Genomic DNA, 19,464 nt, shown 5'->3' on the forward strand with positions numbered 1-19,464 from the left:
GGTGCACTCAATCCCCTCATCCAGATCGTTGATAAAGATATTAAACAAGGCTGGCCCCAAAACAGAGCCCTGGGAAACACCACTTGTGACTGGCCACCAACTGGATTTAACTCCATTCACCACAACTCTGTGGGCTTGGCCACCCAGCCCGTTTTTTTGCCCAGCAAAGAGCACGCCCGTCCAAGCCATGAGCAGCCAGTGTCTCCGGGAGAATGCTGTGGGAAATGGTGTCAAAGGCTTTATTAAAGTCGAGGCAGACAACATCCACAGCCTTTCCCTCATCCACTAAGCGTGTCACCTTGTCATAGAAGGAGATCAGGTTGGTCAAGCAGGACCTGCCTTTCATAAACCCATGCTGACTGGGCCTGATCACCTGGTTGTCCTGTACGTGCCACGTGATGGCACTCAGGATGATCTGCTCCATGACCTTCCCCAGCACCAAGGCCAGACTGACAGGCCTGTAGTTCCCTGGGTCCTCTTCTGGCCCTGCTTGTAGATGGGCATCACAGTTGCTAACCTCCAGTCAACTGGGACCTCCCCCATGAGCCAGGACTGCTGATAAAGGATTGAAAGTGGCTTGGAGAGCCCTTCTGCCAGCTGCCTCAGTACCCTTGGTGGATCCCATCCAGCCCCATAGACCTGTGTGTGTCTAAGTGGTGTAGCAGGTCGCTAACCATTTCCCCTTGGATTATGGGGGCTTCATTCTGCTCCCATGCCTGTCTTCCAGCTCAGGGGGCTGGGTACCCCGAGAACAACTGGTCTATTAAAAACTGACGCAAAGGTATTAAGTACCTCAGCCTTTTCCTCAGCCTTTGTCGCTATATTTGCCCTCGCATCCAATAAAAGATGGAGATTCTCCTTAGCCCTCATTTTGTTGCTAATGTATTTATAGAAACATTTTTTATTGTCTTTTATGGCAGTAGCCAGATTAAGTTCTAGCTGGGCTTTGGCCCTTCTAATTTTCTCACTGCATAACCCCATGACATCTTTGTAGTCCTCCTGAGTGGCCTGCCCCTTCTTCCAAAGGTCATAAACTCCTTTTTTTTCCTGAGTTCCAGCCAAAGCTCTCTGTTCAGCCAGGACGGTCATCTTCCCTGCCAGCTTGTCTTTCGGCACATGGGGACGGCCTGCTCTTGCACCTTTAAGATTTCCTTCTTGAAGAATGTCCAGCCTTCGTGGACTCCTTTGCCCTTCAGGAATGCCTCCCAAGGGACTCTGTCAGCCAGACTCCTAAAGAGGCCAAAGTCTGTCCTCCAGAAGTCCAAAGGAGTAGTTCTGCTGACCCCCACTCCTTACTTCTCTGAGAATTGAAAACTCTATCATTTCATGATCACTATGCCCAAGATGGCCTCCAACCATCACATCACCCACCAGTCCTTCTCTGTTTGCAAACAATTCATTGCAAAGTCTTGTCAGAACTCATTTAAGACTTCAGTTTCTTCCTCAGTGGGGTCAACACCAGCAGCTATCAGCCAAAACTACCACCACCATCATAAATGAACCACAACTGACTAGTGCCTGGAGCATGCAACCTGCAGGGAGAGGTGGAGGGAGCAGGGCTTGGTTGGTCTGGTGGAGAGGAGACCAAGGGACCACCTAACAGTAGCCTGCAGCTACCTGAAGATGTAACAGTAGTGACAGATGAAATAACAAGGAGCAAGAGGCACACACCATGGCTTGGGAGGTTCAGGTTGGATATTAGGAAAATATTCTTCCCCAGGAGGGTGGTGCAGCCTTAGCAAGTCAGCAAAGAGATGGGGGATCTCCATCCATGGAGGTTTTTGAGACTTGGATAGATGAAGCCATGGCCAAACTCATCTAGAGTTGGTGATGGTCTTGCTCCATGCAGGAGGTCTGTGATTCAGACATACTGACCCTTGAACAAAAAGCTCTGAGCCCTGCTGCGACATCCCTCAGGAAACATTTCAGCCCTGCACTGATTTGTTGCTAAAGCAGCAGCTGTGAGCACTGGGCTGCAGGGGATTTCAGGTGGAAACCCAAGAGATGTTCAGGCAGTGAGAAGTGAGTACAGGCATATTCCTACTGTCTGCAATTGCAAAATAAGGCAAGGCAGCTTGAAACCACTTTAGAGAAGCCTCTGCAGCTTAAATAGAAAGCAGAAATGCCCAAAGCTGCGGTACTGCAGTCTGAGTGTAGTTCATCCTCCATCAGCCTGAGGATACTGAAGTGGAAGGTGGATTGCAGTCTCGTGTAAGTCAGCTTTTCTAGAGCATTAAATTGATCAGAAAAATTCAGTTATCTGTCTGAACCTGGTGAACACACTTCTGGTGTCAGACACACGCTTGGTTTGTGGCCGCTAAGCAAGCTACCACATAACAGCTGAGCTTTGAAGACTCTCCATATACTCACAGCCCACTGCAAAGACAAGTGAAAGCCTAGCTCTTCCTCAGTGCTGTAGACATCGTACTGTGTCCCTCGGCAAAGGAGCACGCTTTGTCTTGAAGCCATGGCTCTTCCCTGAGGGTAACTTCTTAAACCAGAATTGCTGGGAGGGAGCCTGAGCCCAGGGTAAGTTCTCTGGAGATCAGGCTGGTTCCAGCTCACTTTGCATGTCCCATCACAGCACTAAGGACTTTTCCCATGGCTGAGAGGTGTTCCCACTTACAGACACATCTGCCATCGCTGTGCCCGTGCAAGAAGCTTTCTGTTCCTTCACCAGGCTGCTCTGGGGCAATATGCATTTGTGAGCCGAAGGTACCTGGGACCACCTTGATCTAAGAGGAGCAGAGAAGCCACCACCACACCTTAGAGCTGCGTGGCATTTCCAAGGGGCTGCATTTTTTTTTATGATGTGCCGTCAGCAAACAGGTTAAATAATACAGACACCTACAAACACATCTAAGAGCAAGAACTGCGGAGTGCGTTACCAGCTGAGCCTAGCAACCTTCACAGACAAATCTAACTCAAAAGCAACCACACTAAAATAACTTGATTTTAGAGCTCAAGCCACAAGAGCATCCCTCCAAACTGACCTGCTGAAATCAAATCCAGCCATGAGCAGAGGACAGCCCTCCAGAGCCCTGCAGCAGAGTCTGTGCTCAAATCCTGAGAAATAGAGCACAGACTTCTGCAAAACAAGAGAGCTGCTGCTTTTGCAAACAGCAAACAACATTATTTCACAAACCCTGAAATCCAGGCTGATACAGCAGCTTTTTCCCCTCAATAAGCCCATCTCAGAGAAGCAGCAGGTCTCCACGGGAGGCGACGATGCATTATTCATTGTGCATGAAGCAATACGAAGCACACAAAGAAAAGGTGTTCATGTTCAATGCCCTGTGTGGCATCTTGGAGGTAGCTTTAAAGGAGCTCAGTGCTGGGATCCGCCCGTGCACAGCACATGGGAGCTGAGGAGGGGAGGTGAAAATCCTGCAGGGAAGGGCCCCATCCTGCACAGCACACCGGGGCAGGTCTGCCACGGCTCTCCTTTGCTCCTGGAGCATCAAGCACCACCAGCACGCTACAGCAGGACCCATCAGCGGTTTGTTGGAAAGCAGGACCTCCCTGCTGCTGCTGCAAGCCAGGCAGAGCTAGATAAGTGGATGAGCAATAGTAAGGTCATTTTTCTGTTTTCCTCAGGTAGTTTATTAATTCCCTCAATTTATTATTATAAATGAGTGGTGTACTGTGGGATAGCTACACAGCACAGTTCGGTTTCTTTGGTGAGAGAAACTCCCATGGCAGTACTGTCTGATCCCCATGCAAGCAGGTGCATGCACAAGGGGACACAGGGACCTGTGCAAAGAAAGGCCATTTGGGTGGGGAAAGGAAAAAAAGAGGGTTGGCAGAAGCAGAACGCAGGCAGATCAAGCTCCAAAGCCTGTGAAGACCCCAGGGAGCTGGGTCTGAGCAGACCCTGCTCTTCCATCCAGCGTTGTACTGCATTTCAGAGGGTGCTTCAAAGCAGAAGGGGATGGCTTGAGAGCAGGGAAAGACAAACCCCATGCTCAGCTCTGCCACAGAGTGACCTAACAAATCTGCTAAGCCTGCTTTTACCGTGGGTCTCCAGGCTGCCGATGCAAGCACAGCATCGGGTGCTTTGGTTACACAGGGGCAGAGGCAAGAGAGGAGCCCTCGATATCCCACCGCACGGCACGGGGAGTTCTTGTCTCCCTCTCTGAAATCACGTCTTGATAAATCAGCATCGCAGTAAGCAATGCCTTAAGGTTTGCAAGGAAGTAGTTTAATCAGCAGCAGCCTTCTCGCTGGCCACAGCCAGCGGAGCACTGCAGACAAATTCCTGGTATGCCGTGTAATATCTTCGCTGTCATCTGGGATTGCAGCCTTAGAGATGACATGCAAGGCAGATGGTGTAAGGCAGCTCCACATTCAGTGTTTCAGGGCTTTTTCCATGTTGGGAGTCACTTGTTGATTCACAGCTGGCTCTTCTCAGGCTGGGACTGTCCCTCTGGTGCTACAGCAGAACATGAAGAACATCAAGCCACAGCTCCTTGCCAAGCCATGAGCTGGCAAATAAGTAATGACTTTTATTAGAGAGCACCAGGCTTCTCTGCTCTCTGTAGTATCTATTTGGACCTGTAATTTATCAAATGTGGCTGCTTTTAGTGCGCACAGTGCTGCACTCCCTGGCCGCGAGAGCAGCAGGCTGCAGTGAGCCCAGGCAAGAGCCACTAAGAGCAATTAGATGCCTTCATCCTACTCATCTTGGGGGAGTTTAGGTGGTCATCAGATGCTCATGGGAGAAATGGCCGTGGTGGTTGGAAGGTGTTACATGCCTTCACCTCAGCATTCATCTCAGCCCATGGTGGGAGTCAGCACATGCAGGTCGGGTGGAAGAGATGTGGGTTCTCCTCATCTGTTCCTGGGCAGAGTCAGGCAGGCTGCTCGGTGCAGCAGCAGGGTTGGGGAAACCAGCTGGTTTCCCACTGGAGGAAAGATAGGAGTGCTCTGCATCCAGCACATCAGTGGGAACAACCTGGGAAGGAGGAAATAATGTGTTAAACCATCGCTCCATGCCTGCTGTAAATGTCTGCCTTCAGCCACAAGCCTTTTTGGCTCTGGGACATGCGGTCCTGGCTCAGGCGAGGCTATCGCCAACCCCACGAGCTGTGGCAAATACACAGGGACTGAGCTTTGGCATGCAGCTTGCCCCACACGCTAGAGCCCACAGCAATAATTATAGGATCGAGGATCGTATGATCATATCAAAGGACCACAGGATAATTCAGACTGGAAGGCATTTCAGGAGATCTCTAGTCCAGCCTCCTGCTCAAAGCTGGGTCTGCTTGACCTCACACCAGGTCACTCTTGGCTTTTTCCAGTTGGGTCTTGAAAGCCCCCAGGATGCAGACAGCCTAACCTCCCTGGGTCCCTGCTGCATTGCTCGGAGATACCTAGCTTTCAGACTCACAGGCAGCACCCTCAGCCTATGTCCATCCAAGTAAACTAACTGGCATGAGCCCTATTGCCCAACCCTGGGCCAACCCAGCTGGGCTGGGCTCTTCAACTCATCCCAGACACAACCAGGCACATCCAAACGGCTCCAGGGATGCCCTGACGCAGGATAACTCCTCCTGGGTGGGGAGGTTGGGGCCAGGCATGTTGACCTGAGACCTTCCCATGGCCTGTGCTGACAATGTCCTGGTGGAGACAGGTGAGGGACAGTGCCCTGGTTCTTGCCTTGTTCAATTTACTAGTGCAAGCATAACTGCAGACATTCAGGACAGAAAACGACAGTTTGGGGTCCCTTAGTTGCATCCCAGTAACACAAGACTGATGGTTCCCAAAGTCTCCTTCTCTTATTATCCCAACAGTGATACCTTGAAATGGCTTCTTTCCTGGCTTCTCCTTTGCCCACCATCTCCACTGAGCTGGGGGTCACTGGCTGCAGCTGCCAGAGTCCTTGGCCATGCTCTGATCCTGCATCTCGTGTCTACCTCCTCCTAAGTCAAATGGGAAGCAAAAACAGCCACGCAAGCTCTGACGACCTGGCCAGCAAAGCCCTTTCCCATTAAAAACGATGGGTGCTCACCACAGCTCACCTGACTTTTCTCTTCTTTGCTCCATAGGCTCATTGGCACTTTCCGGATGGTTCTGCAAAAGGTGGTGGAGGAAGGACAGGTAGAGGTGACAGACACGCTCATAGACGACAATAATTCAGCCATTCAGGTAGGTCACGAGGAATAAGCGGGCACTGCTGCCCTTCAGTCCATCTGTCCATATTTCTGCTGACTCTGTGGGAACAGAGAAGTCTGTGCTATGCACCTGAATCCCCAAATCCTCAACCTCACCTTCATCCCATTATTCTTGGTCTGAAGGACTAAGGCAGCCGGGACTGTCCTGAGGGTGCACAGCAAAGGCTGGCTGTTCTGCAAGCCATGAGAAGTTTAGGATGGGGGCAAAGCAGGAAGGGATCAGGTTTAACCTGCACACAGACAGGGTGCAATTGCTCGAGCACAGCTCAGAAATAGCCTGAACACATCCTGCTGCTGGAGACCCGTGGCAGCTCAGAGCACAGCGTGGTCCTCAGATCCCCGCAGAGATGCTGAGCTGCTGCTTTGACCTCAGTCCCACGCTGAGCTCTGCTCCCAGTGCTCTCCTCCTGCACCTGAGCAATCCCATGCTGGCTCTGCCCTGGCCATCCCTGCATCAGCTTTAATCCACACTGGCAGTGCTGGGTGTTTGAAATGCTCAACATTTACAGTATTTGTCTCTGACCTCAATGCTGCTTTTATCTTAGCTCTGTAGCACATGAGGAATACCTCGTGCAGCAGCTCACCTGAAGTCCTGCTTTTTCATAGAATCATCAAATCGCTTAGGTTGGAAAGACCTTTAAGATCATCCAGTCCAACCATTAACCTAACACTGCCAAGTCCACCACTAAACCAATAAGGGGAGAGGAAGAATTAATTTCATGTTTGCTGCCTTGGTGGCTGGATTAGTTTTTCATGAAAATAAAACCAGGAATCACTAAGGTTGGAAAGGCCCTCTAAGATCACCAGTCCAACCATCACCCCAACACCCCCATGCCCACTAAACCATGTCCCCAAAGTGCCATGTCTACACATTTTCTGAACACCTCTTTTATACTCCTCTGGGGAAAATAAGGATAAGAAATACCACCCAGTCTGGGTCTGCACCCCTCATCCAGAGCCCCTGATGCCAAGGAAAAGGCTCTCTGTCTGCAGAGCAGCTGCTGTGTAACTCTGCATTTCCATCTGGTTAATGCATCTCATGGGAGCTGTTTCCCATGGGGACTGAGTTTTATTACACACTTGGAAATAGAGCTACTTCTGATCTTCTCGGGTATCAAAATGCTGCTGTTTTAATTAAAAAATAAAAACTCAGCTTCTCCCCTCTCCCCTTTTCTTATTCCTTTATAAGCCGCTTCCTACACTCAGCCTAAAGGAAAAGTGCAATCGCATGTAACCCTCTGTGCTAACAAGAAGCAATTAGCAATGAAAAGATGAGTGGTTTCATTAGGAGGAGACACGAGGTGACATCTCCTGTGGGGATAGAGGGAATGAAACCAATAAAAGTACAAGGGATACAGTCCTGAGGAGGGAGGAAAAATGGAGGGGCTGCAGACCCAGGGTGCAAAAATAATTTCAGGGTTGGAGGAAAGAGCTCCTGCTGTTCTCTTGCTTTATCAGACTGAGAAGTTGCCTGATTAAAGTCCATGGGACCCTCCAAAGGAAGAAAATCCCATATTTTTAAGACCCTTCAGTGACACAGGGGGGAAGAGAGGAAAACCAATGGATGAAAATTAAATACATGCAACTTCTTGATATCAGAAATTATGGAATTTTTAGAATGAACTAACCGAGGACTGAGGAGGTACCTTGCAGGCTGGCCAGGAGCTTGGTGTAGCTGCATAGTAGGGCAAAGCAAATAGTCTGCTACCCTTCACCTCTTTTATAAGCTATGTGCTTCTAACTGGAGGCACCTGGAGGAGAAACGACCTTCCCCAGCCCATGCCTGATGTGCTGGATAACCTGTGCTCATCACCTCCCCTCTGAGGACCTCACGTCTGCACCTCCTCTGTGTCATGGCAGCTCTGCTGGAGTTGTTCTAGTTGGTATCCACAGAGTTCTTTGGAAAGTGTAAATACTGAGCGTTGTCTATTGCTACAAAATCGGGGCAGCCTGGGCAAGGCAAGGCAGATTTTACCAGAGTACAGGTCTCCCTTGGATAAGACAATAAATCCCCCTGTCCCAATAAATCCCCTGCACGCCACAAGCCATATGCATGCACATGCACAAATCCTGCATTTCTAGGGCTTGCTGCGAGCAGAAATGCCACATTTCTTGATTTCCCCTGCATTTGGTGTTCAAAAAATGGGTAGACGTGGCATGTGGGCACATGGTTTAGTAGGCATGGTGGTGTTGGGTTGATGGTTGGGCTGATGATCTTAGAGGTCCCTTCCAACCTTAGTGATTCTATTCTAGTTTTACTTTCATTAAAAACTAATCCAGCCACCAAGCCAGGAAACATGAAATTAATTCTTCCTCTCCCCTGAATTGGTTTAGTGGTGGACTTGGTAGTGTGAGGTTAATGGTTGGACTTGATGATCTTAAAGGTCTTTTCCGATCTAAACGATTCTATGACTCTATGATTCTATTTCTGGGGCATCATCTTAGCCCCAGGTCACCCCTGTTCAAACCAGAGCTGGGAGGTGAGGGTGTATGTTTACATTTTGGGCTTTCAGCAGGATTTTGGATCCCTTCTCCCATGCAGTATCCATTGCAACTTCAGGGGCACAGAGACAACTCAGCTTCATAAATCCTCTCTCCAAACTGCCTGCTCCCAGCCTTTGCTCCAACAAGAGGATAAATTTCAACCAAGGGAGCCTCGAGAAGAGAGAATCCAGAGGGCAACGCCTGGGACATTTTGCATGGAGAAATGTTAATGGAAATATAAAGCTGGAATAGCTCCTGATAGGCAGCAGAGTCAGCCCTCCTGCAGAGGTGACCCACTTTCTCCTGGATGTGAAAGATGCTGATTTTTTTAGTGGGCATAGGTGTGGACTATGGCCAGTGAGGGCTGTTTCAGGAGGAGAGAGGGAGTGAAAAATGATCAGACACGTCAAGGAGGCTGAGGTGGGCAGGTATGGAAAGCCACTGCCCATCAGCTGAGACGGGATAAACAGCCATCTGTGCTCCTCATCCTTTGAGATGCAAAGAAAAAGGTTTTTCTTGGAAGCAACATGTCCCTCACATTGAGCAAACTCGAAGAGAAATCATGTACAAGGGTTGCAAAAATCACCCCCAGAATTAGGAAAGAAAACCATCTCCGTATGTCCCCTCTTGGCAAACCTCGCTTCTCTCAGCTCCTTAAAACGTGTGATTTTAAAGGCACGTTTCCTCCGCCAAGGCACCTGAGGAAGTTCTGGCATTGCATGACCTCCAGGAGGGCAGCTGGCAAGCACGGCACAGATGCTCACAGTGCCGTAATGCAGCAAAGCTCTGTTTCTGCAAGACGCCGAGCTGGCACCGGGGATCCCTCCTTTAGACCGTGCTCACCGAGCGCCCACCCCAGCGCAACCATCCCACCTCCGAACCCACCCTGGGGTGGCCACGCTGCGGACACGTCGGTGTGAAGCAAGGCCAGCTCTGAAGATCAGCCCCCAGCTCTGGATGAAGGGAGAGGCGCATCTTCACTGCCGTCATTTCTTGGAAAGCATGTTCCAGGCGTACTTTCATCTTTCTGTAATCAAATGCAAAGGGAGGGCTGAAAATTGTTTTCCTTTTTCTGTGCTGACTGCAAAACATCCCTGGCACCTTCCAGCCAGCCCTAATAACGTTATCAACTTGCCTTAGCCAAGAGATTAAAAGAGCCAGGAACTGTAAAGCCAGGAGGGATATTACGATCGTGTCATCTGGCCTCCTACAAGAGAGGCTCTGCGATGTCTCAGAATTTATTATTATCTCAAGTGGTGAAAAAAACCCCAAATAAAAATGATTTTAAAATGTCCAGTGACAGAGCAATCCCAGCCCTTCGGTGAATCATTCCGCTTGTTAATTTTCTTTACTGTTAAATTGAGAGTTTTGTTTCCAGTGTGAATTTCTCTTGCTTTCAGCTTACACCTACTAATTTCCCCTTCAAACAAGTGATGATTTTATTCAGCCCAAACCAAAATCTTTCAGCTTATTACACCCATAATTTTTCATTTCTTTTAAAGGATTTTTTAAACCCTTGAATAGAGTTTAAAAATGAGATTTCAAGATCAAATATTTCACAACAGCGTTGAGGTGGTTTGAAAATGTGAAGAATTAGTGTTTCAACATGGATCTTTGTCTCTCCTCTGCAGTTGCTTTTTTAAACAACCCAAAACAGCTTGGTGAGGTCAGCGCCGTGTGGCAAATCATTTTGATTGACTCAAATTTGTATTTTGCCATACGAAGAATAAAATCAGTCAAAACCTTCCACAAAGCTCTGTTTCCAGCTGGCTTTGAGTCACCCCTTAGCTGTCATTTGCTAAATGCACAGAATCCTTCCAGGCCATATCCTGTATTTTCCAGCCTTTCATCATCCCTTTGACGAGCTGTGGTTGGAGCAGGTCAGGGTGCTGTACCTCCTCTTAAACATATAGATGAGAAAAGGAAGATTTTGTAATAAATATTCCCACTCACTGTTTTTTAGCCTTTTTGTCCTTGTGTCTAAAATCGATTGCCTTTGCATTGAATATAACTTATAATTTCTCCGTGGAAGCTGAATGGAGGTGGAGAATGGTTTTTGCTTTTGTTTTGATCTTTGTAGCAGCTGTTTGCCTTTCAAAATAGATATGTTTTTAGCAGAGATATTTTTCTGGCTGCTTTGTCCAAAGCTGTGGTTTCAGAAGGACTTTGGACATCAGGGCAAAGGTAGTGCCAGCAGTTCTTTGCAGCAAGATGAACTTTCACATATTTGATTGGGTTTTAAATCCAGAGAAAGACTGTTTGGGGAAAAATATTTGGGAGCTCCAACCCTGAATTTGCTGCAGCAGCCTGGTGCAATCTTGGGTGGGTGGGCGGGGGATGACCACGTAGAAGAAGGAGAGGACCTTACTCTTACTTGGTTCATCCAGAAGAAGCTTTAGATCAAGCTTGGACAGACCCAGTGCCAGGTCTCTTCCCATCCCCCAGCCCCAGCTGGGCTGGTCATGGCCAGGCTAAGAGACCCCCTCCCCAAACCAGGATCTATCCAAACCTCCCCAGGGATTCCAAACCAAACCCTTCCCTGCCTGCGGATGGGATGGGGCCAGGCAGGAGCAAGGCACCACACATCCATGGGGCTTGGCAGCCCAGCACTTAACAGCAGGGTGCAAATTCTTAACGTGTTGATGCACCACAGAGAAAGACCCACCAACATGACACGGCTTCATCTGCTCATGGTGTCTTCAGGTGCTCGAAGAGTTTGTCTGCTGTTCAGGGCTTTTGGTGTCTCTCAAATCTGATGTAGCTGGTCTGGGATGCACCAGCAACTCCAAGTGAATGAGGTCCCTGAGCAGGAGGGAGGTTGCAGCACTATGCTGGGGCTGGGTTGGACCACCTCCTGAAGCCAAAGACCTGCTCTCCAAGTGTCTCATGCACTAGGAAAGAAGAAACTTTGGGGTCAGTAAGGCTCAGAGATCAAGCCAGCTGATGCAACAGCTCTCACTGCCTTTCAGATTTTGCAGGACCTTCCTTCCTCCCTGTGCTGCCCTTGGGTGCTGATTGTGTGTTCCTTGTGTGTTGCAGACCAGCATCTCCATAGAGATCAGGTACCAGGCTCTGGACGGGACAGTGGGCGCGTGGAATGACAAGGAGTTCCTGGAGACCCCCAGCATCCACTCAGAGGGGGATGGCAGGTACCCCTTAGAGACAGACAGCCTCCTCTCCGGCCACCGGCAGGGCTCAGACATCTCTCCAGGCAAATCCAACCAGCAGTCCGCAGAGAGGAGCTTCAGAAGGTAACGTGATGCTCAGCACTTGGAGATGTGTGATGGCAGCAAGGATGGGGATGGCTTGGCTTGTCATGCAAAGGCATCATTGCCCCAGTGCTCCTCTAAGGTGCATCACATCTCCTGGCCTTCAGAAGACCCATTATCTCAGCTCAAGGTGAGGATGGGCTGTAAGTGTCCACCCACAAGCGCCAGCAGGTCCCTGGTGCTCCACCACGCCTGCCCAGCACAGAGCTGAGTCTTCCAGCAAGCGCTGAGGTTTGTAGCACGCAGCAGTTGCTGGAGAGGAAATGTATTTAAGTACAGATTCAGAGAGGATTAAGGGTCTGGCTGTCGGTCAGGCCGCATATTGGATGGGATTAGAGCCACATGTGGGGTGTAGAGCCACATAGAATCACAGAATGGTTTGGGTGGGAAGGGACCTTTAGAGCCCACCCAGCCCAACCCCTGCAGTGAGCAGGGACAGCTTCAACCAGAGCAGGGTGCTCAGAGCCCCGTCCAACCTGGCCTGGGATGTTGCCAGGGATGGGGCATCTCCCACCTCTCTGGGCAACCTGTGCCACTGCCTCACCACCCTCATTGTAAAAAACTTCTTTCTAATGTCTAGTCTAAATCTATTCTTCTTTAGTTTAAATCCGTTATTCCTTGTCCTGTCACAACAGGCCTTGCTAAAAAGATTCTCCCCATCTTTCCTGTAGGCTCCCTTTAAGTATTGGAAGGTCGCAATAAGGTCTCCTTGCAGCCTTCTCTTCTCTAGGCTGAACAATCCCAACTCTTTCAGCCTGGCCTCATAGGAGAGCTGCTCCAGCCCTCGGATCATTTTGGTGGCCCTCGTCTGGACCCGCTCCAGCAGGTCCGTGCCCCCAAGCTGGGCGCAGGGCTCCAGGGGGGTCTGAGCAGAGCGGAGCAGAGGGGCAGAGCCCCCTCCCTCGCCCCGCTGCCCACGCTGCTGGGGATGCAGCCCAGGATGGGCTTGGCTTTCTGGGCTGCCAGCGCACATTGCCGGCTCGTGTCCGGCTTTTCATCCCCCAGCACCCCAAGTCCTTCTCCGCAGGGCTGCTCTCCATCCCTGCGTCCCCCAGGCTGTATGGATACCGGGGGTTGCCCCATCCCAGGTGCAGGACCTTGCACTTGGCCTTGTGCAGATGTGTGGGGTCTTGCATCTCGATGGAGTTCGTGGTGCCCCTAGGACTGAGCTGCCTTCAGGGCAGGAGGTGAAGGTGTGCCGGGGGGCGAGCGCAGCATCAGCCAGGGGCAGGGGGAGGAGGGCACGTTGGCCACAAAACCACAGCAGTGTGGATGCTTCTGGGCTGGCAGGTGACAGTGACAGTGCCTCTGACCCGTGTCCGTGTGCTGGGGGGCATCATGAGCGTGCACATCCCATGGCAAGGCAGTTGGCACAGCAGAAGCTGGAGGAGAAAGCGGGGACGCTGTGGCACAGTCAGAGGGAACGAGCCCTGGCACTTCCCTTGCAGCATTAACCCTCAAACAGACAAGCATTTAGCTTCTCAAAGACATCGTCAAAGCTCCCTCCATGGCAGTCTGTCGGGACCTCAGTACCTCACCAGGCTTAAGTGAAATCCCGTACCGAAGGCAGGGGCCTGGGCGGGTGAGCCCTGTTTGGATTACCTGAGGAACGCTTCACCCTGTGGTGGCAGGTGGGGACACCTCCAGTTCTTCTAAGGGAAGCTGTTACCAGCTTTCTATTCATTTAAGGGTCCTTAGCATCACCCTTGTGTCTTTCTAAGCTCATGGGTCCTGATACTGGATGAGAACAAGCCCAGGGACTGTATCCTTCCATTTCTTGACACAAAGCTGCTGTAACAAGTTGCAAACCCAGCCTGGTGACTGGGATGGGTGAGAGGACTCAGGACTGCCAGGTTAGCTCAGTTGGTTAGAGCATGGTGCTAATAACGCCAAGTTCACAGGTTCAATCCCTGCTTCTTGCAGGCGGGGTTGGGCTCAATGATCTCTCAAGGTCCCTTCCAACCCAAAGCATTCTATGATTCTATGATTCTATGACTGGGAATGCCGCAGTTGGCCGTGCACTGGGATGAAGCACAAGCTGGAAGCAGTTCTGCCATGAGCTGCGGCTTATGGATGCTCAGGGCTCAGTCCTTGATGGGAGGAACAGCCCCTTTACCACCTCATACGCAGCCATGAGGCCAAGGCATGGATGGACACTGGGCCAGATTCAGCCCACCCATCACAGGCACTTTGAACCCTGTGCTCAAATCCTCACCCAGCTTGTCAGGCAACAGGAGAGTTTTGCAAGTGTGAAACCACTTGTGTATAAATATATTGGGTTCCTGTGCTGCTAAGCCAGATTTTCAGGCAGCTTCACACAGTTTATGTAGTTGTGTTGTCCACAGTAGTGACTTTGTCTGTCGGTCTCCACTGCAGTAGCTCTTGAACCCACTGGCCTCTTTCAGTTGGAAGAGTGGAGACATCAAGGTCCTGAACTTGCTAAAAGTCTTGTGGAAAGAGATAAACTGGTAGAGGAGAGAGACTTTGTAAGTAGTGCAGGCAGCCCAGGCACAGCTGGGTCCTCAGGTCGCCCACCGCTCTCCTGGGACCAGCACGGTCCTTGTCCAAGGGCTACAGCCCCAAAGGTGGACAGCCCTTGTGTTTCCAAATCCACATGGGAGCCCAGCCTGGAGGTGTGAATCCAAACATACCCCTAGGAATACGCTGCTTTTTTAATAGCACTTGCATCTCGGCACCGTTGCAGCCGTACATCTCCCACGCCGGGTTTATGCAATTGTGTGCTTCAGCAGCGTTTGCTTTCTGTCTGGGTTTAGCACTTTATTGTGGCCATATAAGGGCAAAATTTCTTTTTCCCCACAGTGTGAGATTGAGGGAAGAGACTCCAGTCGCTCCCATCACTCCTAGGGAGGTAATTAACTGTGTGAATTGGGCTGAAACCTGTGAATTTTGAAGCAAATTGGAAGAGCAGATTCGTTTCCCAGCTCAGCGGACCGTGACGTTGCTGAACAGGGAAGATGCTGAAGGATTTAAAAGGGGGGTGGGCAGGGCAGCGTACCAGGCGTAGCCCGGTTCGCAGAGTGGGTTTCAGTCTGTCTGTCAGCCCCGTATGTTGGGAATTCTGCGCCCTGCCTGCTCCACGTGGACTTTGTAGATGCAGGCGGCGACGACGTGAACGTGACGTTACTCTCACCGGAGATGTAATTAATGCTGCGTGGCTGATGCATCGCCTGCAGCAGGCGGTCGGATGAAATGAGGCTCTGGATTAGGTCTCCAGGGACTGTAAAGTAAGTCTAAGATGACCAGCTCAGCTGGAGGTTGGGGACAGCCCCATTTAGCCTGACAGATCCCACCCGGGGGCAGTTTTTAAGAGGAGGTGCGTGGTTTGCTGAGCACCCCTCCCAGGGTGCACGGAGAGGCGTCGTGGCTGAAGGCTGCTGAGCTGTGCTGGCTGCATGCAGACGGTGCTGAGCAGAAGGACCTTTTGAGGTTGGTTTGTACGTAGTTGGTGAAAAATCCTTCCCGTTGGAGAGCTGAAGTAAATGCAACAGTTTATAAACAGGCAGCAGGGCCATGTGGAGGTTAAATACTGCTGCGGCAATCTGCAAATGGTGCTGCGGCACTGATCCTTGCACTGCATTTCCCCCACAGGTCAGGGCTTCTTGGCAGGTGGGAGAGTGGTTCTTGGTGGCCACAGTTTGGTGAAAGTCCCTCGATGTTTGGCTTCAGTTTCTCCTTCAGATCCATGATGCTTTAGAAAAAAAAAAACCTTCTTACATAGGGCTCATGCTGAGCGAGGCTGAGTGCTGCAGGTGGCCCATCAACCCCGGTGCTGGCAAGAGAACCCTTGTAGCCCCTTCCCGTTGCTTCACAGCCCTGGCACACAGGAGCAGGCTGTGCAATCCCGCACTGTAAGCAACCTCAATGACCAAGTGTTTTAAAGGAGGAGAGGGAGGAGCATGCCATAGCAGACACGCCAAAAAAGCAAGGCACGCTAGTCCCACTGCCCCAAGCTCAAGTTGGCCTGTGGACAATTGCACTGAAACTGGTTTCACCTGCTGCTTTTGTCCCAAGGAGCTTCCCCGTGCCCTCCGGTTCGGAGACTTGTCCCACGGCAGGTCATTTTGAGCACAGGGGGCTGTCATGCTTGGCTGTGTCTTGCTGCCCTGCACTCACCTCTGGCAACCCCAAGGGCCGTGGTCATTAATGTCCCCACCATTACTGTTATGAATACGAAGGAGGGAAAGGGCTGATGTTTTCTGTGTCACCACCCTCGCAGGATGGAAGAGGACGAAATGTATTACCACAGCGAAGACGAACTTTTGGGAGAGGGGGACACCCTTAGCCAGGGATCCCTCAACACGAGGTAGGGAGCCAGTCAGCACCCACTCGTGCTGGTGGCAGTGAGGTTTGCAGTGCTGTGTTGCTCCTGCCTTGTCCCTGTGGATGCCCCACAAGCATTACCCCTGGATTCCCATTTCTTGGCTGCAGGAGAGCTGGTGGGGAGAAGCGATGGAGCAGCTGGAAGAGCATCCTTGGAAAGGATGCTCAGGAGGGGTGCTGGGATCCAGGATGGAGAAAGGGCCTTGGGGTGAGGCTGCAGCTGGGGTACTGCCTCGCCTTTGAGGGCCCCTTCCTTCTCCAGGTCCCACCACACATCAGGCACAGCTGTCCCCAGAACCAGAGATCAGCCATGTCCAGTGCATGGGGGAGAGCTCCTTGTGATGTGCATGAAAACCAGATTTCTGTTTGCAGTGGCTTTTTTTTGCAGTGTGGTGCTGTGAGTTGTTCCCCGTGTGCCAGAAGGAGTTTGGGGAGGAGCTGCAAAAAAGAGAAGCTCAGGTAAAACCCAAGGACTGACCCAATGCCTCTGAGAGCAGCTCAGCCAAAGGAAGGAGCATTTTTGGGGGGACCCCTCAACTCGTGTGAGACCAGGGATGGCAGAGAGCACGTGAGGGTGGTTCTGCCTACACACAGATCTTCTGGGGAGCTCATTTCTCATAGCAGCTCCCCATGCAGCCTGTCACCGAGTGCCTCAAGCTTCACTAGCATGAAGATATTGACTCTCCGTCATGGGGATTTATGGCCACATCTGTACTGGTAAACACCTCTGCCAAGTCTCATTAATTAGACAGTGCCAGGCCAAGCAGCTGAAGAGCCCATAACATATTATTATTATTATTATTATTATTATTATTATTATTATATTAAAAACCATATAATAATTAATAATAATTAATAAATTATTAGGACGGTCTCTGAAAAGGTTTTGGCTACCTAGCACTGGCCCAAACGCTCCCCAGGCAGGGTCAGGAGGTACAACAGCCATGGGCTGGTCCCAAAGGGCAGATTAGGGAATGCCCATCCAAACACTTCCTTTGGGTGGGAAGCATTAGCATGGGTGTGATGCATGCCAGGCAGTTTGGCTTCAAAGGCAGGGAGTGCTTGCACTTTTAATTTCATAGCGTAGAGGTACGTGGCTGTAGCGCATGCCCAGTGAGCAGGACATTCCAGAAGCATGTCTGTTCTGGCACGTGCCCCAGGCTGTAGATGCATCTGGGATATCTGGGTGCCTGGAGATGGAGGGACAGTCGAAGTGCTCTGACAAGGCTGCTGGGTGCCTGGGGGTCCCCCAAAAGCTCAAATGCCACTCGGGCCAAGCTCAGATGTGGGAGCCATCACTCCATGTGTTGGATGGGGCATTGTTGTGCAATGGGTACCACTGCTCGGGGTGGGGACTGAGGTGGGCAGCCCTGCTGTGCCACACCAACCTATGGACCTGGCCAAACCAGGGAAGCCAAGTTTAATGCCAAATCCAGCTCCCACCTTGCCTTCGAGGATTGGGTTGGGTTTGGGATGAGCTGCTCATCATTTTGGCACAGGACAGCCAAAAATCAAATTTCTGCAAGGCGGCAGTGAGATATGTTGTAGGGATAAGGGGAGAGAAACCCCAGGAGTGCCTGGGAGGGAGTTCAGCTCCCGTCCCCGGAGGTGCTTAAGTACAAGCTGGATGCACATCTAAGGAAGTGTTTGTGGCGACCTGATCCCCCTTGGGGAAGAAGTTGGACTTGAAATCTTCTTGGTAGCCCCTTTGCCTGTAATTCTGTGTGTCTTCACAGTCTATCTCCAGCCTCTGTGTCCCCTGGGGTGGGGGGGCTTTGAATCCAAATGAAGGCAGTGGAAAGATCTCCCTGGAGTTCCACAGACTTTCTGTCACTCTCGTCTCCATCACAAAGCTTTTTACCTCCTCCCCTGGCTCATTAGGGACATTATTTTGTTATTCAGCTGATTCCCTTTCCTAAGGGGATGCAGAAGGGGGGAAACAAACAGACCTTGAAATGGGAAAAGCAGCAGCAACAACAAGGAATATATAAATAGCGCTGGGCTTGCCAGGCACTTCTCAGCCATTCGCTTGCAGCCTAATAGAGGTGCCAGCGATGCTGGCGAGACGCGTGTTAGAAACCTGTGCCGGCAGCGGGGATTATATCAGAGTTATTTGCAGCCAGGCTCAGTCCCTGCGCTGTCAGAAGACACACACCTTGCAGGAAAATACCATATTTGCTCTTGTAACTCCTCCGTGCCCAGAGTGACGATTTCAGTTCATAGAAGACGTTTGCACAAGATGAATTCTCTTGTTTTCTGGGTAAAATCTCGAGTGAGGGAATGAGACAAGGGAGGCATAAGTTCGTATGGGGTAAATAAATGATCCAAATGGAAGCACAGGTGAGGGTTGGGCTCTGAGACAGTAAAAGGCAGAAAAAAATGTAACTGCAGTCAGGGTTCACTGTTTCAAAGAGGTGCCCAAATCCCTTGGCGGTGCTGGGCAGGGGTTGAGGAATGGCCCCCTGAGCGTCACTGCAGCTGGATGCTGCGGAGGAGAGAGGTGAAGCGAGGTCCCTCTGCTGCCAGCATCCCTCATCGCTCCCCCCACCCCTCTGCTGCCAGCACCTCTGCTTGCCTGGCCAAGCCGGGTCAGAGCAAAAAAAAAGCCAAGCAGCAAGTAAATAACCACTCTGGGCTTTTATTTATTTGTTTTTTCAAAACTGGATCACTTCCAGTTCACAGCAGGACCACACACTGACCACCAAGCTGGCTCCAAACCTTGTACCACCTTTGCTGTTGACCCATAGGCTGAAACTCGCTGAACTTCTGACTGGGCTCAGACTTTGCAGCTTTGCACAGCAGCTCAGACCCGCCTGCAGGCAGAGGTGGAGCTCTGGCCAGGTTACTAGCCAGGGTCACCTCCCTCTGGTGGCTTAGAGGTGGGGACGTCCTTATGTCCGGAGCTGCCCAAGGAGGTAACCAGTGCTCTAGGGAATGCTGGTGGGGATGTTTGGCACATTATGGTGCTGAGCTGTTACGCAGCAGCGAGCAAGGGATGCCAGATTTGCCTTCTCTTTGCCAGTCTGTGCTTTATCTCCCTTAGCAAAGCAAGACCTGAAAGCCCTGCCCCAATGTGTGCTGCGCAGGGGCCACCCTGCCCTCAGCAGTAGGAACAAATCCTTAAAAGATGGCCATTTGCTCCCCAGCGGGGTTCTTGGCAAGAAAGTGCAGATGCAAAGCTCTTTTTGCTATTTTTC

General features: G+C 51.0%; 1 protein-coding gene across 1 annotated transcript in view; it reads left to right on the forward strand.

Annotated features, from left to right (window-relative positions):
• Nucleotides 1-19,464, forward strand: part of OTOF (otoferlin) — a 120,947-nt gene that overhangs the window by 38,386 nt on the left and 63,097 nt on the right. The window contains exons 4-5 of the mRNA XM_075708605.1: nucleotides 6,048-6,147; nucleotides 11,697-11,908. Of these exons, the coding sequence (XP_075564720.1) occupies nucleotides 6,048-6,147; nucleotides 11,697-11,908 (312 nt within the window). The remainder of the gene's footprint in view (nucleotides 1-6,047; nucleotides 6,148-11,696; nucleotides 11,909-19,464) is intronic.

The sequence above is a fragment of the Pelecanus crispus genome, chromosome 3 (assembly GCF_030463565.1).
Source record: "Pelecanus crispus isolate bPelCri1 chromosome 3, bPelCri1.pri, whole genome shotgun sequence".
Taxonomy (NCBI): Eukaryota; Metazoa; Chordata; class Aves; order Pelecaniformes; family Pelecanidae; genus Pelecanus; species Pelecanus crispus.